Source organism: Sorex fumeus, unplaced genomic scaffold (assembly GCF_029834395.1).
Source record: "Sorex fumeus unplaced genomic scaffold, SorFum_2.1 ptg000002l, whole genome shotgun sequence".
Classification (NCBI taxonomy): domain Eukaryota; kingdom Metazoa; phylum Chordata; class Mammalia; order Eulipotyphla; family Soricidae; genus Sorex; species Sorex fumeus.
In genome coordinates this window covers 47696949-47721776 of record NW_026606059.1, presented here as the reverse complement: position 1 = coordinate 47721776, position 24828 = coordinate 47696949, and the positions used below count along the sequence as shown (strand labels likewise).

Below are 24828 nucleotides of genomic sequence, written 5' to 3'. Positions count from 1 at the left end.
GTTTTTTGATTTTTCATTAGGCCTTTTCTGATTTACTTCATGTATTTTCAAATTTCAAGGAGCTTGTTAAACATATATTTCTCCACCATCTAATTAAAATCTGTAGATAGTGGCCTGAATCTTATTTTTCTTTAAACAAGCTTTCTCCAGATTATCCTCCGATTCCACAACATTTTGAGAAGTGCCTTAGGATATCCCACAGTTTCTAAGTCTTTCTGGATGTTATTCATTTACAGGATACACTTATGGGTGCCTGTGGTGTCACGGGGAATTGTACCTAAAGCGAGGATATGATAGGGAATCTGGAAATTCGCGATTACTGCATTGATGAAATATTTTCCATTGCTACTAAAATTATGTTCTTCATATGTGAGAAATATTATCAATTAGCATTCCGTTTATCTGTATGCTGCCATATAATTAGATGTTATATATTCATATTGTTTCCAGTTTATCATAGTTATACCATAGTACTTACATTTGTACATAAAATTTTACCATAGTCTAGTTAGGGGAAAATCCACAATTAGAATTACTATAACACACAGTACAATTTATGTGTATAGTACCTGTTGATAATTTAATGTTAAATAATTGTGCATTTACACAAGAAATTTTACGAGAGTGCTTTTTCATATAATCCTTACTAGTATTGCAATTTTTTGATGTTTTGATACGGAGCAAAAATTGCTTCTAGCACAGGGAAGTAAGATAGTTGGGGAAGAGAACTGGAAGGTAGATTTGTTTTACATTATAAATTATTTAATACTGTTGAATTTAGGGCCAGAGGGCAGGTAAGGTTCTTGCGTTGCAGATAGCCAACCTGGGTTCTATCTCCATCACCGTAAGTGGTCCCCAGAGCCCCACCAGGAGTGATGCCTGTTGCAGAGCCAAGAGTAAATCTGAGCATTGCTAGTTGTGACCCCAAACAAAACAAAGAAAAATACTGTTTAGTCCTGTAGATATATTTTATCTACCCCAAAGAAAGTAAGAATTTTTGATTACCAGATAAATAATTATATTATGTGATATAGTGGGCTGGAGTGATAGCACAGAGGGTAGGGCATTTGCCTTGCACACAACCGACCCGGGTTCAATTCCCCCCACCCCTCTCGGAAAGTCCGGCAAGCTACTGAGAGTATCTCGCCCACTCAGCTAAGTCTGGCAAGCTACCCGTGACATATTCGATATGCCAAAAACAGTAACAACAAGTCTCACAATTTGTTGTTAGACATTACTACTGGTGCCCACTTGAGCAAATCAATGAACAACAGGAGGACAGTGCTACAGTGCAGTGTAGTATAGTGAATACTTTTCATGTTAATCAAGATTTACACCGAAAAGGAAATGTTTCTTTCGCATATATAATTTATCTCTCTTATTATAGTTTCAAATTTTTCTGAAACATTTTTGTGAATTTATATGCAATATCTGTTATTTGTTCTGTGTTTTGCATGCTGTTTTGCTCAATGGCAATGAAACATGGCAGCTTTAAAAACTATGTAATTAGTTGTTTATACACTTCCCCTTTTTACCTCAAAAAGATAACCTATGAAGGCAGGAATTTTTTTTTTAATTTATTTATTTATTTATTGAATCACCATGGGAAAGGTTACAAAGCTTTCAGGTTTAGGTCTCAGTCATGCAAATATCAAGCACATTTCCCTTTACCAAAACTTATTTTTTACCATGAAGAACCCCAATAAAACCCCACCCCCACCCCTCCCAGTCCCTGTGGGGCAGATGAATTCTAGTTAACACTCTATCTGCTTTGATTAGATTCATTGTTTCAATAAAAGATTCACCACTATTATTTAGAGTTTACCCCCCCCCCAAATCAGACATGCTGACAAAGCATTGTGAAGTGATTTGCTTTCTACAGCTGGGTTCAAGAATTATATGTTGGTTTTGGATTTCTGCTATTTTACTTATTGACCCTGGAAGTATTTCTACTGAAAGTCAGATAGTTAAGAAATTGGTTTCTGTGCTCTGGAGTCGTGGCCGTGCTGGAGAGCCGCTAGTGGGGGGCAACTGGTGGCCTCGGTAGGGCGTGAAGGGCGGACCGAAACGCCCCCCTTCCCATGAGGTTTTAGTCTCCCCCAGTCCCCCGGCTCATACCTGCTGTCCACAAGTCTCCCATGCGGCCGCCATCTTTCTTTCCAGAGAGAAGGCGACTGGGGCAACACCCTTTCCCCTCCGGACAGACCTGAAGGCCTGGATTAACGCATAATCCTTTCACTTTTCTGCTCCAAGCTGCCGGGTTCTGCATTAAGTCCTTGTGCTTCTGGAGCCGTGGCCATGCTGGAGAGCCGCTCGTGGGGGGCAACTGGTGACCTCGGTAGGGCGTGAAGGACGGACCGGAACGCCCCCCTTCCCATGAGGTTTTAGTCGCCACCACACCCCCGGCTCATACCTGCTGTCCACAGGGCTCCCATGCGGCCGTCATCTTTCTTTCCAGAGAGGAGAAGGCGACTGGGGCAACACCCTTTCCCCTCCGGACAGACCTGATGGCCTGGATTAACGCATAGTCCGTTCACTTTTCTGCTCCAAGCTGCCACGTTCTGCATTAAGTCCTTGTGCTTCTGGGGCCGTGGCCATGCTGGAGAGCTGCTCGCGAGAGGCAACTGGTGACCTCGGTAAGGCGTGAAGGACGGACCGGAACGCCCCCCTTCCCATGAGGTTTTAGTCGCCACCACACCCCCGGCTCATACCTGCTGTCCACAGGGCTCCCATGTGGCCGCCATCTTTCTTTCCAGAGGGAGGAGGGCGGAAGGGACCAACACCCTTTCCCCTCCGGGCAGACCTGATGGCCTGGATTAACGCATAGTCCTTTCACTTTTCTGCTCCAAGCTGCTGGGTTCTGCATTAAGTCCTTGTGCTTCTGGGGCTGTGGCTGTGCTGGAGAGCCGCTCGTGGGGGGCAACTGGTGACCTCGGTAGGGCATGAAGGACGGACTGGAACGCCCCCCTTCCCATGAGGTTTTAGTCGCCCCCACACCCTCGGCTCATACCTGCTCTCCACAAGGCTCCCATGTGGCCGCCATCTTTCTTTCCAGAGGGAGGAGGGCAGAAGGGACCAACACCCTTTCCCCTCCGGGCAGACATGATGGCCTGGATTAACGCATAGTCCTTTCACTTTTCTGCTCTAAGCTGCTGGGTTCTGCATTAAGTGAAGGCAGGAATTTTTGTACTGAGAACCTAACAGGCTCTATACAATTATTTGCTGAATGAATTAATAAATGAACAAAGTGCAAATGAACAATACTTTTGAATGATAATTTTAGACATACATCTTTAACCTACTGGAATTTGGAGGATCTGGGTGGAAGATGCTCGACTCCAATTCGAGTAGGCTTGGAGGTCTCGGCCCCGGAACCCGCGTGGCTTTGTCCCTCTGCCAGTACCTTCAGGTGTGCGGAGAGTGGTCTCAGCATGGTGGTGGCTGGTCCTGGAGGTCTCCGGCTGCTGTAGCCCTGGCCGGGGCGGGGAGGAAAGCTCAACCCGCTCCCCTCCAAGGGACTCCGGGAAGGAACACCGGAAGCGCGGGGGCAGAGACTGCACTGCTCTCGTCCGGGATCTGGATTTTATAGTCTCTGAGTCTTGGCCGCTGATGGGATTACACGGCGCCAGGGGGCCAGGTGGTGGGTGTGACCCCCGCCTACTGGAATTTGGAGGATCTGGGTGGAAGATGCTCGACTCCAATTCGAGTAGGCTTGGAGGTCTCGGCCCCGGAACCCGCGTGGCTTTGTCCCTCTGCCAGTACCTTCAGGTGTGCGGAGAGTGGTCTCAGCATGGTGGTGGCTGGTCCTGGAGGTCTCCGGCTGCCGTAGCCCTGGCCGGGGCGGGGAGGAAAGCTCAACCCGCTCCCCTCCAAGGGACTCCGGGAAGGAACACCGGAAGCGCGGGGGCAGAGACTGCACTGCTCTCGTCCGGGATCTGGATTTTATAGTCTCTGAGTCTTGGCCGCTGATGGGATTACACGGCGCCAGGGGGCCAGGTGGTGGGTGTGACCCCCGCCTACTGGAATTTGGAGGATCTGGGTGGAAGATGCTCGACTCCAATTCGAGTAGGCTTGGAGGTCTCGGCCCCGGAACCCGCGTGGCTTTGTCCCTCTGCCAGTACCTTCAGGTGTGCGGAGAGTGGTCTCAGCATGGTGGTGGCTGGTCCTGGAGGTCTCCGGCTGCCGTAGCCCTGGCCGGGGCGGGGAGGAAAGCTCAACCCGCTCCCCTCCAAGGGACTCCGGGAAGGAACACCGGAAGCGCGGGGGCAGAGACTGCACTGCTCTCGTCCGGGATCTGGATTTTATAGTCTCTGAGTCTTGGCCGCTGATGGGATTACACGGCGCCAGGGGGCCAGGTGGTGGGTGTGACCCCCGCCTACTGGAATTTGGAGGATCTGGGTGGAAGATGCTCGACTCCAATTCGAGTAGGCTTGGAGGTCTCGGCCCCGGAACCCGCGTGGCTTTGTCCCTCTGCCAGTACCTTCAGGTGTGCGGAGAGTGGTCTCAGCATGGTGGTGGCTGGTCCTGGAGGTCTCCGGCTGCCGTAGCCCTGGCCGGGGCGGGGAGGAAAGCTCAACCCGCTCCCCTCCAAGGGACTCCGGGAAGGAACACCGGAAGCGCGGGGGCAGAGACTGCACTGCTCTCGTCCGGGATCTGGATTTTATAGTCTCTGAGTCTTGGCCGCTGATGGGATTACACGGCGCCAGGGGGCCAGGTGGTGGGTGTGACCCCCGCCTACTGGAATTTGGAGGATCTGGGTGGAAGATGCTCGACTCCAATTCGAGTAGGCTTGGAGGTCTCGGCCCCGGAACCCGCGTGGCTTTGTCCCTCTGCCAGTACCTTCAGGTGTGCGGGGCCAGTAGGCGGGGGTCACACCCACCACCTGGCCCCCTGGCGCCGTGTAATCCCATCAGCGGCCAAGACTCAGAGACTATAAAATCCAGATCCCGGACGAGAGCAGTGCAGTCTCTGCCCCCGCGCTTCCGGTGTTCCTTCCCGGAGTCCCTTGGAGGGGAGCGGGTTGAGCTTTCCTCCCCGCCCCGGCCAGGGCTACGGCAGCCGGAGACCTCCAGGACCAGCCACCACCATGCTGAGACCACTCTCCGCACACCTGAAGGTACTGGCAGAGGGACAAAGCCACGCGGGTTCCGGGGCCGAGACCTCCAAGCCTACTCGAATTGGAGTCGAGCATCTTCCACCCAGATCCTCCAAATTCCAGTAGGCGGGGGTCACACCCACCACCTGGCCCCCTGGCGCCGTGTAATCCCATCAGCGGCCAAGACTCAGAGACTATAAAATCCAGATCCCGGACGAGAGCAGTGCAGTCTCTGCCCCCGCGCTTCCGGTGTTCCTTCCCGGAGTCCCTTGGAGGGGAGCGGGTTGAGCTTTCCTCCCCGCCCCGGCCAGGGCTACGGCAGCCGGAGACCTCCAGGACCAGCCACCACCATGCTGAGACCACTCTCCGCACACCTGAAGGTACTGGCAGAGGGACAAAGCCACGCGGGTTCCGGGGCCGAGACCTCCAAGCCTACTCGAATTGGAGTCGAGCATCTTCCACCCAGATCCTCCAAATTCCAGTAGGCGGGGGTCACACCCACCACCTGGCCCCCTGGCGCCGTGTAATCCCATCAGCGGCCAAGACTCAGAGACTATAAAATCCAGATCCCGGACGAGAGCAGTGCAGTCTCTGCCCCCGCGCTTCCGGTGTTCCTTCCCGGAGTCCCTTGGAGGGGAGCGGGTTGAGCTTTCCTCCCCGCCCCGGCCAGGGCTACGGCAGCCGGAGACCTCCAGGACCAGCCACCACCATGCTGAGACCACTCTCCGCACACCTGAAGGTACTGGCAGAGGGACAAAGCCACGCGGGTTCCGGGGCCGAGACCTCCAAGCCTACTCGAATTGGAGTCGAGCATCTTCCACCCAGATCCTCCAAATTCCAGTAGGCGGGGGTCACACCCACCACCTGGCCCCCTGGCGCCGTGTAATCCCATCAGCGGCCAAGACTCAGAGACTATAAAATCCAGATCCCGGACGAGAGCAGTGCAGTCTCTGCCCCCGCGCTTCCGGTGTTCCTTCCCGGAGTCCCTTGGAGGGGAGCGGGTTGAGCTTTCCTCCCCGCCCCGGCCAGGGCTACGGCAGCCGGAGACCTCCAGGACCAGCCACCACCATGCTGAGACCACTCTCCGCACACCTGAAGGTACTGGCAGAGGGACAAAGCCACGCGGGTTCCGGGGCCGAGACCTCCAAGCCTACTCGAATTGGAGTCGAGCATCTTCCACCCAGATCCTCCAAATTCCAGTAGGCGGGGGTCACACCCACCACCTGGCCCCCTGGCGCCGTGTAATCCCATCAGCGGCCAAGACTCAGAGACTATAAAATCCAGATCCCGGACGAGAGCAGTGCAGTCTCTGCCCCCGCGCTTCCGGTGTTCCTTCCCGGAGTCCCTTGGAGGGGAGCGGGTTGAGCTTTCCTCCCCGCCCCGGCCAGGGCTACGGCAGCCGGAGACCTCCAGGACCAGCCACCACCATGCTGAGACCACTCTCCGCACACCTGAAGGTACTGGCAGAGGGACAAAGCCACGCGGGTTCCGGGGCCGAGACCTCCAAGCCTACTCGAATTGGAGTCGAGCATCTTCCACCCAGATCCTCCAAATTCCAGTAGGCGGGGGTCACACCCACCACCTGGCCCCCTGGCGCCGTGTAATCCCATCAGCGGCCAAGACTCAGAGACTATAAAATCCAGATCCCGGACGAGAGCAGTGCAGTCTCTGCCCCCGCGCTTCCGGTGTTCCTTCCCGGAGTCCCTTGGAGGGGAGCGGGTTGAGCTTTCCTCCCCGCCCCGGCCAGGGCTACGGCAGCCGGAGACCTCCAGGACCAGCCACCACCATGCTGAGACCACTCTCCGCACACCTGAAGGTACTGGCAGAGGGACAAAGCCACGCGGGTTCCGGGGCCGAGACCTCCAAGCCTACTCGAATTGGAGTCGAGCATCTTCCACCCAGATCCTCCAAATTCCAGTAGGCGGGGGTCACACCCACCACCTGGCCCCCTGGCGCCGTGTAATCCCATCAGCGGCCAAGACTCAGAGACTATAAAATCCAGATCCCGGACGAGAGCAGTGCAGTCTCTGCCCCCGCGCTTCCGGTGTTCCTTCCCGGAGTCCCTTGGAGGGGAGCGGGTTGAGCTTTCCTCCCCGCCCCGGCCAGGGCTACGGCAGCCGGAGACCTCCAGGACCAGCCACCACCATGCTGAGACCACTCTCCGCACACCTGAAGGTACTGGCAGAGGGACAAAGCCACGCGGGTTCCGGGGCCGAGACCTCCAAGCCTACTCGAATTGGAGTCGAGCATCTTCCACCCAGATCCTCCAAATTCCAGTAGGCGGGGGTCACACCCACCACCTGGCCCCCTGGCGCCGTGTAATCCCATCAGCGGCCAAGACTCAGAGACTATAAAATCCAGATCCCGGACGAGAGCAGTGCAGTCTCTGCCCCCGCGCTTCCGGTGTTCCTTCCCGGAGTCCCTTGGAGGGGAGCGGGTTGAGCTTTCCTCCCCGCCCCGGCCAGGGCTACGGCAGCCGGAGACCTCCAGGACCAGCCACCACCATGCTGAGACCACTCTCCGCACACCTGAAGGTACTGGCAGAGGGACAAAGCCACGCGGGTTCCGGGGCCGAGACCTCCAAGCCTACTCGAATTGGAGTCGAGCATCTTCCACCCAGATCCTCCAAATTCCAGTAGGCGGGGGTCACACCCACCACCTGGCCCCCTGGCGCCGTGTAATCCCATCAGCGGCCAAGACTCAGAGACTATAAAATCCAGATCCCGGACGAGAGCAGTGCAGTCTCTGCCCCCGCGCTTCCGGTGTTCCTTCCCGGAGTCCCTTGGAGGGGAGCGGGTTGAGCTTTCCTCCCCGCCCCGGCCAGGGCTACGGCAGCCGGAGACCTCCAGGACCAGCCACCACCATGCTGAGACCACTCTCCGCACACCTGAAGGTACTGGCAGAGGGACAAAGCCACGCGGGTTCCGGGGCCGAGACCTCCAAGCCTACTCGAATTGGAGTCGAGCATCTTCCACCCAGATCCTCCAAATTCCAGTAGGCGGGGGTCACACCCACCACCTGGCCCCCTGGCGCCGTGTAATCCCATCAGCGGCCAAGACTCAGAGACTATAAAATCCAGATCCCGGACGAGAGCAGTGCAGTCTCTGCCCCCGCGCTTCCGGTGTTCCTTCCCGGAGTCCCTTGGAGGGGAGCGGGTTGAGCTTTCCTCCCCGCCCCGGCCAGGGCTACGGCAGCCGGAGACCTCCAGGACCAGCCACCACCATGCTGAGACCACTCTCCGCACACCTGAAGGTACTGGCAGAGGGACAAAGCCACGCGGGTTCCGGGGCCGAGACCTCCAAGCCTACTCGAATTGGAGTCGAGCATCTTCCACCCAGATCCTCCAAATTCCAGTAGGCGGGGGTCACACCCACCACCTGGCCCCCTGGCGCCGTGTAATCCCATCAGCGGCCAAGACTCAGAGACTATAAAATCCAGATCCCGGACGAGAGCAGTGCAGTCTCTGCCCCCGCGCTTCCGGTGTTCCTTCCCGGAGTCCCTTGGAGGGGAGCGGGTTGAGCTTTCCTCCCCGCCCCGGCCAGGGCTACGGCAGCCGGAGACCTCCAGGACCAGCCACCACCATGCTGAGACCACTCTCCGCACACCTGAAGGTACTGGCAGAGGGACAAAGCCACGCGGGTTCCGGGGCCGAGACCTCCAAGCCTACTCGAATTGGAGTCGAGCATCTTCCACCCAGATCCTCCAAATTCCAGTAGGCGGGGGTCACACCCACCACCTGGCCCCCTGGCGCCGTGTAATCCCATCAGCGGCCAAGACTCAGAGACTATAAAATCCAGATCCCGGACGAGAGCAGTGCAGTCTCTGGCCCCGCGCTTCCGGTGTTCCTTCCCGGAGTCCCTTGGAGGGGAGCGGGTTGAGCTTTCCTCCCCGCCCCGGCCAGGGCTACGGCAGCCGGAGACCTCCAGGACCAGCCACCACCATGCTGAGACCACTCTCCGCACACCTGAAGGTACTGGCAGAGGGACAAAGCCACGCGGGTTCCGGGGCCGAGACCTCCAAGCCTACTCGAATTGGAGTCGAGCATCTTCCACCCAGATCCTCCAAATTCCAGTAGGCGGGGGTCACACCCACCACCTGGCCCCCTGGCGCCGTGTAATCCCATCAGCGGCCAAGACTCAGAGACTATAAAATCCAGATCCCGGACGAGAGCAGTGCAGTCTCTGCCCCCGCGCTTCCGGTGTTCCTTCCCGGAGTCCCTTGGAGGGGAGCGGGTTGAGCTTTCCTCCCCGCCCCGGCCAGGGCTACGGCAGCCGGAGACCTCCAGGACCAGCCACCACCATGCTGAGACCACTCTCCGCACACCTGAAGGTACTGGCAGAGGGACAAAGCCACGCGGGTTCCGGGGCCGAGACCTCCAAGCCTACTCGAATTGGAGTCGAGCATCTTCCACCCAGATCCTCCAAATTCCAGTAGGCGGGGGTCACACCCACCACCTGGCCCCCTGGCGCCGTGTAATCCCATCAGCGGCCAAGACTCAGAGACTATAAAATCCAGCTCCCGGAACCGAATGCGGCCACGCGACATCTTATCAGGACATCTTTTTATGACATCTTATTATCTCATTCCTACTTTGGACAAACTTGCAGGCTGTCGAATGTAGCCTGCCCACAGGGCAGAGTCTGGCAAACTCCCCGTGGCCTACCAAATATGCCAAATACCAGTAACAATGATGGGTCTCATTCTCCTAAAGAGCCCTGAATATAATCTCAGGGCTAGGATGAAAGAGACGTTACTGGGGCCTGCTCGAGGCAATCGACATCTTTAACATGTTAAAGACTCATGACTCATTTCTCAATGATTTCAGCCATTGTTTTATACTTATAAATTTATTCTTCAGTTAGAATAAATGGATATCTTTATATATTATTATTTCCTTCTTTAAAAGTTTTATTTCCTTTTTAAAAAATGCACATGGGCGTGCTGGAACAATAGTACAGCAGGTAGCTATTCTATCATTAAACAACTTGCCTTGCACACAGCGGACCCAAGTTTGTTTCCCGGAATCCCATATGGTCCCTTATACCACCACGAGTCCAGAGCACAGAGCCTGGAGTAACCCCAAACACAGCTGAGCGTGACCCAAAAGAAAAAAAAAGGAAAAAAAAACTAGTGGAAGTTGACCTTGAGAGTGAGAACACACCAGTAAGATGCATGCTTATCTATTTTTTTTTACCACAAATAACTATTTCTTGATTAGTGAATGACTCAAACTTAAGCAGAAAGATGCACTGTTACTGGTTAAATTGTCAAAAAATTGTAGTAGGGAATTCAAGTGAGAATAAAAACTAAGGGAACCACAGAGGATAGCCATAATTAGGCATCTGAATTTTATTCAAATCTCTGTTTGGCCATGCATAAAAGGCATAAATTTCATATATCTCAACAAAAATGCAAGAACACGGAGACCTAAAAAACAAACAAACTCAAAGCAGAGCCTACTGCATGGGTAGCCTACTTCAGCAAAGATAGAATTTGGAAACAGTATAGTCAAATAAAGCAATTGCAAAGGGAAACTCCTTTGTCTCTACAATATATTTTCTACAATGTTCATTTTGTAATAAAAATTACAACATGAAGAAACAGGAAAGCATTTATGCCTTCACAGTCAAGAAAAATAGGAAACTGGTAGATGTTTGAATTAGATGATGAATAAACATCAAAGATTTTAGCAAATAATTAAAATTCCGGAATTGAAAAATGCGACATCTTAAATAAAAAATAAATCACTGAGGAGGATTAACATCTAAATGGAGATAGCAAAGAAAGGGTGACTGAGTTGGCAGAGATATATAATAGAAATGAACCAATATGAATAACAGAGAATGATGTTTAAGGATGTCTAAACACACAGAGACAGGTGGGCAGAATTAAGCAGTTAACATATGTCTGGTTGGAGTCTCAGAAAAATATAAAAAGGACGTAGTAGGACAAAAATTTCTTGATATACTGACTGAAAATCTCCCCAGATCTGTTAAAATTTACGTATAGTTATTCAAGGCGCTCATAGAATCCCAAGTTAAATAAATACAAAGAAACAACATACAGTTTAAAATAACAGAAATGACAAACTCTTTTTGTTGTAGTTGTTGTTGGGGTGTCACACTTGACAATGTTCAGAGGTAACTCTTGGCTCTGCACTCAGGAATCACCCCTAGCGGTGCTCAAGGAACCATATGGGATACAGGGGATCAAACACGAATTGGCTGCCTGCAAGGCAAATGTCCTCCCTGTTGTACTATCTCTCTGACCCCTGAAATGACAAAAATCTTAAAAATATCCTGAGAAAAATGACATATAACTTATGGGGATCAATAGGAATCACTATCATACTTTTCTTTAGAAACATCTTTAACATACTGAAAAATTAACCAGTGAACAAGCCTTCAAATCAAGGCAGGTCCATATATCAAGTCAAATTGTCAGAGCTTGCTGCTGTAAACTACTAGAAAATGGAACAAAAATTAAATTCAACAGTTGTTTCTGACAGTGGACACTGGATAGCATCAGGCTGTGATTTGTGAGAGAAAAGAAATAAAATTACTCCCATGATTATTTGGCTTATTCCCAGAGGCACTTCCTAGAAATATGTAAATAAATAACCAATACAAAATAAAGAATAATATTTGAAAAGTAACAGTGTAGTCACAGATGGCATGGTTTTTAAAAATAAGAAATACTAAACAATCTCTCAGAAAATTGCTAGAAGTAATATGGAACTGTAAGTTCAGTACAGAAAAGTAATTTTTATTTTGATATGGATACAAAATCAAAAAAAGGCAATATAATTGAAAAAAATGTATTCACAATGGTGACAAAGATATGTTAATTTCAACCCAAGCTATACATGATTTTTATGTCTGAAAGTAAATACTGCTGTTGGAAGAGAATTTTTAAAACACCTAGTGGAGGGGCTGGAGCGATAGCACAGCGGGTAGGGCGTTTGCCTTGCACGTGGCTGACCCAGGTTCGATTCCCAGCATCCCATATGGTCCCCTGAGCAATGCCAGGAGTGATTTCTGAGTGCAGAGCCAGGAGTAACCCCTGTGCATTGCCGGGTGTGACCCAAAAAGCAAAAAATAAATAAATAAATAAATAAAATAAAACACCTAATGGAGAGGTGTAGAGATAGCACAGAAGTTAAAACACATGTCTTGCATGTCGCCAACCTCAATTTGATTCCTGGTACCACATGCTTGAGCATTACTGATTACAGCTCTAAAGGCTCAAGAGCACCACTTGGGAGGTCCACAAATTAATTACATTTTTAAAAATCCTCTTGGAAAGGAAAAATGATGACCACAGACTAGATAACTTAATAAAGTTAAGATAGCAATGGTCATTCAACTATTTATTTGGTACCTGCTAGCAGATAGGTACTGTCCAAATGGTGAATGAATCCGGGGCTCTCTTATAATGAACCTACACTTTAAATAAGGACAAACCACACAAAAATAAATGAATAAGATAAGTTTCCTCATGGTAAATACTGTTATAATAGAGTCAGGTCATGTGGCTGAACGAGGTGACAGAGAACACAATTAGTTAATTATGATAAAGAGGAAGAAGACCCCTCGAAGTAATCTTTTGACCCACAAACCATGTGAAACCAAAGAAAGTGGTTAGAAAAGAAAATGGACTGGAGTCCTCATAGAAAAAAGACACAAACTCTGAAAGTCTTGTGATTAGGTATGAAACTTCTTTGTTCTAAGAAGAGAGAAAAGCCAAGACACTACTTTGTGTAAGGGCTTCTAAGCCACCATCAGGAGCTCTAGCTATAATGTTATAAAAAGCTGTTGAAAACTTTTAGAAGAAAATAAATAAATGGTCTTATATATGTTTTTAAAGACTGGTATGGCTTCTGAGTGTAGAAAGAATAAAGAGGTAGTAATAACAGAGTCAAAGAAAATAGAAAGGGCTGTATGAGGTGGTCTGGTTGTCAGAACACTAGCGTGGACGGGGTGAAGTGCAGGGATGTGGTAACTAAAAGCAGAAGATATTTGGGTGTACTGACAATTTGGACAATAAGAGCTTCCGTCAAGGGTGTAGCCTACTCCCTGACTTGCCAAATTGGATAGATAATGGCGGCTTTTTCTGAGAGCGGAAGAATTGTGGGAGGAACAGATCTGCAGAAGGAAATAATGGGCTTAGTGGACCACTTTAAATTAGTCATGCCAATTATTCATCCAATAAGCCTGTGAATTGGCAGGCTCAGATAAAGTGTCTTTCATTTAACAGACTTGATATGGCTAACTAATATTTGATCTTCTGATTTTTAAATAATGTATAAATCAAATTTTAATTTATTTTGTGGATTATAGCACCATTTTGGGAATTATTCTGAATCTCTCAATTTTAATTGTTGGCTTATATTTTATACTCAATTTTATTTCTATTAATTGGTAATTATATAAAATAACTATAATTTTGGTTTTGAAAATAAAAATGATGGTTTTGTAGGATTTATTTTTATGACTTTTTAAAATGATTTTAATTATATTATTAAAATTATAAATGGGTTTTTGTTGATCATAATTGTCAAAGACCAAAATCAATCATAAATATAGCAGTGTTTATTTTTCCCCTGTGTTACACTTAAATAAGGTACAACCTAATGAATAAAGAACTATTGGAACTTTATGTTATTTTTCTTATATTTTGAATCAAATTATCGTGAATGTATGTAACTCTTTTTAATCCTATTATATTTGATACTATGTCATAATTGTCCTAATTTTTGTTGGATACACCTAATATAGTCTTACCCATTATTTTCTTTAAATAGTTCCAATAAAATTTAGATTCAGGGCTGGAGCGATAGCACAGCGGGTAGGGCGTCTGCCTTACACGCAGTCAACATGGCCGACCCGAGTTCGATTCCTCCGCCCCTCTCGGAGAGCCCGGCAAGCTACCGAGAGTATTCGATATGCCAGACACAGTAACAACAAAGTCTCCAATGGAGACGTTACTGGGCCCACTCGAGCAAATCGATGATCAACAGGAGGGCCTTTACTTTTACCCATGCCTGTTAAGTACTTCCTAAAACGGTTTTTATACTTTTTCTTCCAGAAAACTTACAAATACGTAAGTCCTTTAGATATCAAACTGCACTGGCATAAGCCAATTATTTGGTGTGAGTTGTGGTAGTTGAATCAGTTACTGGGAGAATAGTACTCAGTAAAGAGATCAATGAGGGCCACTCCTCTGGTAGTTCGGCCCATGTGACCTGCAGGACTAGAACACATGGTGCTCAGAGTCTCTCGGGGCCACAGCCAAGGCTGGTGAGCACCAGCAGAGTTAAGCCCCACTGTTTGGGCGGAGGCAAATGATGAGGGGGATCAAACTCAGAGACCTCCATGTGCTACAGAACTCTCTCTCTAGTCCCTGAAAGTAATGTATTAATTAAAAAAAATGTTAGGGATTGAAGAGAGTACAAGAAGGCATTTGTCTTGCATGCAATCAAGCCAGGTTCAAATCCTAGCACCACATATGGTCCCCAAGCACCACTAGGGGGCACTCCTCAGCATAGAACCAGGTATAGGCCCTAGACACACTCAGGTTCAAACACTATATCCCTCTTGCAAATGTAAGACTTAGTAGAATCTTAAATTTTTCTTGGATATTTATTTCATCTATTTCTGATGTAAATAAACTTCCTCTGTAATAGATATGATAATATTAAATATAACCAATATGTTCAATAAATGTATTTAATAAATATATTAATAGCACTATAGCACTATCCTTCCATTGTTCGTTGATTTGCTCGAGCGAGCACCAGTAACATCTCCATTGTGAGACTTGTTACTGTTTTTGGCATATCAAATACACCATGGGAGGTTGCCAGGCTCCACCCTGCATGTGGGATACTCTCGGTAGCTTGCCAGGCTCTCTAAGAGGGATGGAGGAATCGAACCCCGGTCGGCTGTGTGTAAGGCAAACACCCTACCCGCTGTGCTATCGCTCCAACGATAAAAAAGGACACAAATATATGAATACACATATAAATTCCCGTTGGTACATTATTTGTAAATCCTCAAAGATGTAAAACACCTGAATAAGTAAAACATTTTTAAAATGTTGCTACTGTATTGCAAATAAAATTGTAACAGACAGCAAAGAAAATTTAAACTTATCAAAGAAATAACAATGTAGGCTTTGATTCCAAAGATACACATGTTGTCTAAAAAGTTACAATTGTTAACATTTATTTGTAAAATCAATATTGACACTTAAATGACACAGTTATATTAGAAAAGATATAACTATTAAATGGTGCCTTTCAAGTTCTTTTATACTTGTGGAGAACAGTCTAATTTGACAGTTTCTCAGGGAGAAGTAGCCACACAACAGAGCTGAAAATTGAAAATTATATTTTTTTAAGTTAGGAGGAATAGCACAGTGGGTACGGTGTTTGCCTTGCATGAGGCCGACCTGGTCGACCCAGGTTCGATTCTTCCACCCCTCTCAGAGAGCCCGATAAGCTACTGAAAGTATCTCTCCTGCACGGCAGAGCCGGGAAGCTACCCATGACATATTCAATATGCCAAACACAGTAACAATAAGTCTCATAATGGAGACATTACTGGGCCTGCTCAAGCAAATCTATGAACAACGGGAGGACAGTGACAGTGACAGGAGGAGAAAGTTTAAGGATGACAATGATGTTTTGAAAGTAAAAATTAAATATCCTTTTAGAGTCTTGTTGGAAATAGTGAAAATTATCTTCACATAAAAATAAGCTCTCAATTATTCTTGTTTGGTCTAAGCCATTAATAGATCATAAGTGCTAGAGTGTTTATTCAATTCCACTTCCCTGCCCACACAGTAAAAAGAAATTATTAACCAAAAAATTCACAAAAGTTCAGCTATTATTCTCCTAGTTCCATCATACCTTAGCCAGTTACCCTGAGATATGTGTTTTGTATTCTTTCTCACTGAGGTTCCTGGCTTCACAGAGCACATGCTACTGGTTGCCTGCCCTTTCCAACTTCCCGTCGAATTCCAACTGTACTATTTTATGCACATTTCTGGGTTAGGGTTCTAAATCTGGGATAGACCTTCTTTTCAGATTATGACCTCCCACTCTGAAATACAGAAACATTCCTTCAAAAAGATCTGTGCAAACCTATGTGCATTACAGCTCTTTGTACAATAACTAGAATATGTAAGCAACCCAAGCATCCAACAAGAGATAAATGGACAAAGAAGTTGTGATTGATACATACATATATATGATATATGTGTGTGTAGACACATAGAGATATTCATACTCAAAAACTATGCAGTCACAAGACAAAAAGTAAAGACATGCAGTCTGCAACAACTTGGTTGGAACTGGGGGTTATTGTCACTGTCACTGTCCTCCCGTTGTTCATCGATTTGCTCGAGCGGGCCCAGTAACGTCTCCATTGGAGACTTTGTTGTTACTGTGTTTGGCATATCGAATACATCACAGGTAGCTTGGGGTTATTATGTTGAGCAAAAATAAGCCAGAGGTGGAGGGAGAAATAGATAAACACAGGATGATCTCACTCATCTGCAGTAGTCAGAGAACAAATCAAGGGTATAAATAATAACAACCAATAACAGACTTGAATAAAACAGGTCTAGGAGTGCAAATTTGGGGGGATGGGGTGTGGGGGAAATAAATAGGTTGATTGGAATTAACATTTAAACATAGGTGGAGTATTTGGAACACATGTGTGGTGCTGAGGCAGTAATATTATATGCCAAAATAATAATGGTCAATCAACAAATAACGAGGTGAAGGGTTACTGTCACTGTCCTCCCGTTGTTCATCAATTTGCTAGAGTGGGCCTAGTAACATTGTGAGAATTGTTACTGTGTTTGGCATATCAAATACGTCACGGGGAACTTGCCAGGCTTTTGCCGTGTGGGTGAGATACTCTCAGTAGCTTGCCCGACTCTCTGAGAGGGGCGGAGGAATTGAACTCGGGTCAACTGTGTCGGCCAGGTACAAGGCAAAACCCTACCCACTGTGCGAGGTGAAGAGTGGGAAGGAAAAGTTAAAAATAAGAGGAAAGGAAATTTGGATCAGATGTGACACAGGGACAGTGGTAAAGGGTCACTGGGCACCGAAGCGATGGTAGTGTGCAAAAGCTTGGGACATCAATGCCAGCAACTTAAACACTATTATAACTTATTACCTCAAATGAAATTAAAAATATTTGTAAATATGAACTCTCTCCTTCCCTCCCACCACCACATATATTTACCATGTATGTGTGGGTGGTAGTCATTAAAGGCCAACTTCACCCCAAACCATTTACCTATAAGTATTGGTTGATTTCTCATTCACTTTATTCCTAAATTACAACCATCTTAGAGTACTGATGCTTTACCAAACTTCCAAACCATAGTAGATTCTGGATTTTAATTTTCTTATTCTCATCCCTGAATGGTCTGAGGTAAATCCTCTTGACTATTATTTCTGCATCAGTGTTCACTATCTTATTGGATATTAATAATATTAATATGGAACCCATCTTCCTGCATTTTTCTCAGTGTATCTGTTGCTCTTAATAGCCTACTTAGCAATTATGAGATGGCACAGCTCTTGAAATGTGACATAAATTTATGAGAGTAGAGATGATTTTGAGGAAATAAGCAGGGGTAGAGAGCAGTAGCCCTGAGGTGAGTGGACAAGCCAGCATTCAGAGGCTTCAGGTGGGACATATCTCACAAAGAATCATCTACTGGAAAAGACCCTCCAGCAAGCAATGTAGGAAGAGAAATAAATGAAAGCACTACACTAAGTGAACAAATATCAAAAATAAAGGGACTGATGAAATGGTGTAAAAATCTGCTTTAAGGTTGAAGAAAAAGAGTGCTGGTTGAATGCTACAAGAAGAAAACATCCAATCCCATCAGAAAATGGAGCAAAGAAATGAACAAAAACTTTCTCAAGGAAGAAATCCAAATGGCCAAAAGGCACATGAAAAAATGCTTTTCATCACTAATCATCAGGGAGATGCAGATCAAAACAACGAGATATCATCTCACACCACAGAGACTGGCCCACATCCAAAAGAACAAAAGCAACCAGTGTTGGTGTGTATGTGGGGAGAAGGGGACTCTCCTTCACTGCTGGTGGCAATGCTGACTGGTCTAGCCTTTTGGAAAACAATATGGACATTTCTCAAAAACTTAGAAACTGAGCTTCTATTTGACCCAGTAATACCACTTCTGGGAATATATCCTGGAGATGCAAAAAAGTACTATAGAAATGATAACTGCACTTGTATGTTTATTGCAGCAATATTTACAATAGCCAGAGTCTGGAAAAAACCTGAGTGCAGGAGAACAGATAACTGGTTAAAGAAACTTGGTACATCTACACAATGGAATACTATGCAGCTGTTAGAAAAGATGAAGTCATGAGATTTGCATAAAAGTGGATGGACATGGAGAGTATTATGTTAAGTGAAATGAGTCAGAAAGAGAGGGACAGACATAGAAAGACTGTACTCATTTGTGGAATATAAAGTAACAGAATGTGAGACCAATACCCAAGAATAGTAGAATAGTAGAGATTCCTCCACAGTTTGGAAGTCGGCCTCACATGCGGCGGGGGTGGGGGAGAAGGCAGATGGGATAGAGAAGGGACCTCCAAGCAAAGGATGCTTGGAGAACTCACTTAGGATAGGAGATGCATGCTGATAGTAGACTATAAACTGAATATGATGCCCACTTAATACCTGTATTGCAAACCATAACACCCAAAAGGAGAGAGGAAGTAAAAGGGAATGTGCTTGCCACAGAAGCAGGGGAGGGGTGAAGAATGGGAGTGGTAGAAGGGATACTGGGAACATTGGTAGTGGAGAATGGGCACTGGTGGAGGGATGGGTACTCGACCATTGTATGACTGAGGCATAACACAAAAGTGTCTAAGTCAGTAATCATATATCACAGTATTGAAAAAATTTTAAAAATCAAAAAAATTCAATTGAAAATTTAAAAATAATTAAATTTTTTAAAAAAGAGTTCTGACTGCTTTATTTAGTCATGTAGAGAATGTTAGAGATCTCAAAAATGAAGGATTCCCTGGAGGGGCTTGGAGAGAAGATATATGCCAAATTGATGGTGGTTTTAGAGATTATAAGATTTGATAGTAAACATAGGTGCCTATTTTTAAGTGTCTTGATACAAATAAGATCAGAGCAATAAACATTTTTAATATCTTGTGCTCTTTTTTAAGAAGGGAAATATTTTAGAATGTTTTCCAGCATAAAATGCAGAGAGAAGAAATTCATTGAAGCAGAGCAAAAGGAAATTGGTCAATGGGATAAAAATGGTCTTTCAAATGCAAGTGAAAAGGGAATGATGTAAATAAATTAGATATAAATGTCATTTTGAAAAAGTAGTCTATAGATCTTAGCATGTGCATATATATATGTACACATATATCTACATATATATTATATATCTACATACCTCAAAGGAAAAATGCTTTTAGTTTACTACTGAGAAAAAATAGAATCATTCTGAATCTTTCTATATGAATTATCTCATCTTCAACCCAAGCTTTTCTGAAATACATGTTAAGATATTTTCATAATTTCTATATGTATATAATATTAAAAATTTAGGCAGATATAAAAATAAAACAGATAATGGATGCATAATGCTTTATTTATTTAACAGATTCATAAGCTGTGACAATGAAGACTTTCTGAATAATTGTCTGGCACCCTGCAAAAGGTATATAAATCATATATCTTGAATTTATTTTGCAAATAATAGTTGCAGCTTAAAGTTCTGTCATTTCAATCAGAATGGAAACTGAAAAAAATTAATAACTTCCATCATAGTGTCATACAAATGTCTATATCAAAATAGGTAATTCAGTTTATTTTTTAGATTTCCCTATAGGACATTATAATTAGCACAGAACCATTTCCTTAATTTGGTATTGTCACCAAGGACAATGTGATTCTTACAGTCATGTTTGTTTGTTATTTTATTGCTTGACAACAAATTATATTTTCTGTTTTATTAGCTCAATAAAATGCATAATTGATTAACTCTAATAAATCTGCTGCAAAACTTGCTATGAGCAAATGAAAGTTTATTATATCATTATAGAAATTTTAGGGCCAGACAGATAGCACAGTAGATAAGACGATTGTGTTACATGTGGCTGACACAGGTTCAAGTTCCTCTATCACATAAAGTCCCCAAAGCTTGTCAGGGTTCACACACACACACACATACACACACACACACACACACACACACACAGATACAGGGAGACACAGAAAGAGAGTCATCCACTATGACTATCACCCAGTAGCGAGGTGAAATCTATACCTTCATCTCTATTTCCCTACCAATGAGTACAAGATTCAATTTCTCTAATGTTTCCTCTAGTTGTGTCGTTATCTCTGATCTCAAAAACCCTCTCTGAATTACTCATATCCCCCAGTCACTGTTTAATTTCTCTTTTCTTCCATTCACCACAAAATATCTTTGAATAACTGACTGAAATTCTACTCTCTTTCATCCAGTCTATTCAACTGGTTTTCAATTTACTAACTCAATGAAAGGACTTTCTCAACTTCACTGATGAGCTGCATTTGGTCAAACTCTGTGACCGCCTATATAGTGACCATATTTCATGAACAAGGCTTTATACTTGAGACCTCTCTATTGACACACACTTATCTTTTCCTAACTACATTAGCTGTTCTTTCACAATCTCCTGTTCTGACTCCTATGTTACTTAATCTCAGAATGAGGGAATCTCCTACAATTCAAATGTGAGCTCTCTTCTCTCCTCCATCTATACTCTAACCTAATATAACATTTTCAGTTTAAGACTATGATCATCATCTACAAGATGATTATCACGATCACAATCATCCTGTTGTTCGTCGATGGCCTCGAGCAGGCCCCAGTAACGTCTCCTTCGTTCTAGCCCTGAGATTTTAAAGTGCCATATTCAAGGCTCTTTCAGAGTTAGGAGAATGACACCCATCATTGTTACCGGTATTTGGCATATTGGGTACACCACGGGGAGTTTGTCAGACTCTGCAGTGTGGGCAGGTTACATTCAGTAGCATGCCAGGTTGTCCAAAGCAAGAATGAGATAAGATGCTGCGTGGCTGCGATTGTGGCTGCGCGCTTCCAGATGCTGGGTTTTATAGTCTCTGGGTCTTGGCCATTGATGGGATTACACGGTGCCAGGGGGCCAGTTGGTGGGTGTGACCCCTGCCTACTGGAAGATGGAGGATCTGGGTGGAGGATGCTCAGCCCCGATCCTAGCAGGCTTGGAGATCTCAGCCCCGGGACGTGCATGCCTTTGGTCCTCTGCCGGTACCTTCATGCGTGTGGAGCATGGTTTCAGCATGGTTGTGGCTGGTTCCGGAGGTCTTTGGCTGCTGGAGCTCTGCTTGGGGCGGGGTCATACCCACCAACTGACCCCCTGGCGCCGTGTAATCCCACCAATGGCCAAGACCCAGAGACTACAAAACCCAGCTCCCGGAAGAGAACAGCGCAGAGTCTCCTACCCCCACACCTGGCTGTCCTCACTGCGGCCCCTTGGAGGGGGGCGGGTTGAGTTTCCCTACAAGATGATTATATCCAATTTTATTTAAGACCTCATGACTTATGTATTTAAATGTCTGCATGAGATGCCAAATTGGAATACATCAAGCAACCTGAAACTTAAAGCATTAAGATCTGCTTCTCTCTTATTCTTTCCTGTCTCAGAAAATGGCCACCATCATTTATTTACCCATCAGTTCAAATCAAACATCAGGAGGCATCCTTGACTTATCTCTGATTCTAACAACATATGTCTTATAGGCAGTTACTTATAACCACCCACCTCCACTCGTGTGTGTGTGTGAGTGTGTGTGAGTGTGTGTGTGTGTGTGTGAGTGCATGTGCACATGTGTGGTTAGGGTCACACCTGGAGATGGTTAGGGCTTACTGTGGGATAACTTTCAGGTTATCCAGAGATAACTCCTGATGGGGATCAGGGATTGAACAGGGTTGGCTATGTGCAAGGCAAATGCCTCACTTGCTTTACTTGCTCTTCAGCTGCCCTCACCTCTATTCTTGTCTAAGTCAGTTTCCTCTTCAAACTGGAGTTCTTCATACATCTCTCCGATTCTATTATTACTACTTTTGATGTCTCCACACAGACGCCAAAATGAACTTTCAAAAACATAAATCAGATATTTCATGTCCTTGTTGAAATCACAAGGGGCTTTTATTCACAGAATATGCCTCCGGCTTTCCTCCTCTGCTCTATGGGCTTTCTATTCTTCCCCGTATCACAGTCTCATCTCCTTACAAGATAATTGCCCTACATTTCTTCCTTATCAAATTAGAATTAAATGCTACTAGTTTAGTACATAAACCAATTATTTAGGGTTTTCCCTAAATTTGGAATAACATTCAATCCGTTAAAAACCCAGAAGTCTCAGTTTGAGGTAGCTGCTGCTTGTGCTACTGCTTTCTTCCATTTTCTCCTTGTCTCACTATATTCTGAATAGTATAGTTAATTTTTTTCAGCACCGGCAATACTGTTACCTCATTCCCACCATAGATTCTTTTTACTTGCTGTTCTTTTTCAGTATGCTCGTTCTTCATACCATATTTGTGCATTGAGATAACTCTTATCATTCAGATCTAATTTTAATTATACCTTCACACTGAGAAATAATTTCATTTATGTGGGCCTAGTCCGCCCACCTTTTAATTAAGTATCTTGAGTACAGACATTGATTAATTCAGTATTTAGGATAATGCCTGACTTCTAATATATATGTTCATTAAATTATAATACATACTTTGATCATGTTTGTCTTGTAAATGATATACACTTTAGTCAGTAAATTGTCTTTTTGGTTTCCATAATTCATCCCAATTCAGAGTTGTATAAAGTACGAAATTTACACCTAAGTCCACCTAAAATTTTCCTCCTGGGTACCATCAGAGTTCTTCTATCTTCCACATTAGTAGGTTTGTCATATGCTACAATCACAAGGAACCACTCCTATTCACAGAATATGCCTCCAGCTTTCCTCCTGTTTTATATGGGTTTTTCAATTATTCCTTGTATCACAGTCTCATCTCCTTAATAAGATCATTGTACTACATTACTTCTTTACCAAATTAAAATGAAACTTTACTAGCTTAGAAATGCCATAAATTATTATTTTTGTTACAGAACAGTTATCTGTTAATCTCTTTTTTACTCTACTAGATTATGTAAACTCATTAAAGAATTGACTTTTCTTAGATCAGAAACTGCTGTGTAGACACTCAACATTTCTACTGAATGGAACTGAATCAAATTAGTTTACTATCAGTTAGTACACATATACTTATGTACACTAGTAGTACACTTCTATTTACTACAAGTAGTAGTAATACTACTACTACACATATATACACAAACACAAAGGATATTTATTTAAAATAGTACCTTTTATGTATCATAAAATATTAGCAACATCCACTGCACATTTGCCATTCTATGAATTTTATATGCATTATCTTTTTTAACAACAATAGCAGAAAACAGAGACCTAGGAATATCCAAAGTCATGAATAGAGTAAGCAAAATATTTAGAATCAACACAATTTTTTTAGAGATGCAAGATATACTGTTTCCTTTCAATTTATTTGTAAAGAAACTATTAATCGCCAAAAAGCAGATACACTCCATGATATGTGTTCCATTTGGAAGAACCATCTGACTAACACACTACAACTCCTAGCTTGGAGCTATAGAAAGCCACAGAGACAAGAGCTGGTGACATAATGGTAGAATAGACCCCTTTATGGGGTCCCTGACTTTATTTTTGTTCCCACAAGCCTTTGTTTTCTAATCCAAGCTGGCATGAGTAGTTTTCTTGGTTCTTTTGACCATCATCCTTAGGTTTGACAGGACTGGTTCCTTCAAGAACCAACACATCCAAACTTGAAAGGATCCAGATAATATTACCTACCTTAGGCATGCAGACTATCAAGTGTCCTGTTGTCTGAGATCTTTTGGCAGAGCTACTATCAGGTTTGACTTCTGCAGGAAGGACAAGCTGAAATGGCTGAAGCAAATAAAATGTTATAAAGAGTGAGTGTCCAGTACATGAGAGGGCTACCTCATGTACAATGAAGGATTTACAAATTTAAGATACAACATTCACAGGATAAAGGGGAAAAAAGGCTTAATGGGCTGAGCTGATATTTCATATGCAGTAGACCCAGGTTTGAACTTCAGTGTCACATGGTCTCCCAAACATAGCTGGAAATGACCCCAAACATAGAACTGGAAATAGTCTCTGAGAAATGCCATTCAATAAAAAAGCATGTTTGGATTTAGCAGGGAAAATGAATGGTTTATACATGATATGTGTTAATTATCTTACCTACATTTTTTAGTGAACCAATAAGCAATAAAACAATATAGTTTTTATTTTAAGAAATTTATTGAGATGTCAGAGGAGAAAAAGAGAAATGTGTTTAAAGAGGGACACAGGCTTCTCTAGAAAGGGGACAAACAGGAAATTGCTTTGGGAGAAGGTTATATAAAATTCCTCCAAATTTCCTTGGCCAGGAGTTCTCTGCATACATGAATGTTAATCTTGGTGTTATTACAGAGAAAGCCTTGCATTCTGGATAGTTTCATATTATTTCAAGATTTTTATCTTTTGTTTTGTTTTGTTTGCTTTTTGGGTCAC

At 44.9% G+C, this 24828-nt stretch overlaps 1 protein-coding gene across 1 annotated transcript in view; it reads right to left on the bottom strand.

The window, feature by feature from the left end:
* Positions 1-24828, bottom strand: part of DNAAF11 (dynein axonemal assembly factor 11) — a 108739-nt gene that overhangs the window by 16670 nt on the left and 67241 nt on the right. The window contains exon 12 of the mRNA XM_056110368.1: positions 24100-24195. Coding sequence (XP_055966343.1) covers positions 24100-24195 — 96 coding nt within the window. The remainder of the gene's footprint in view (positions 1-24099; positions 24196-24828) is intronic.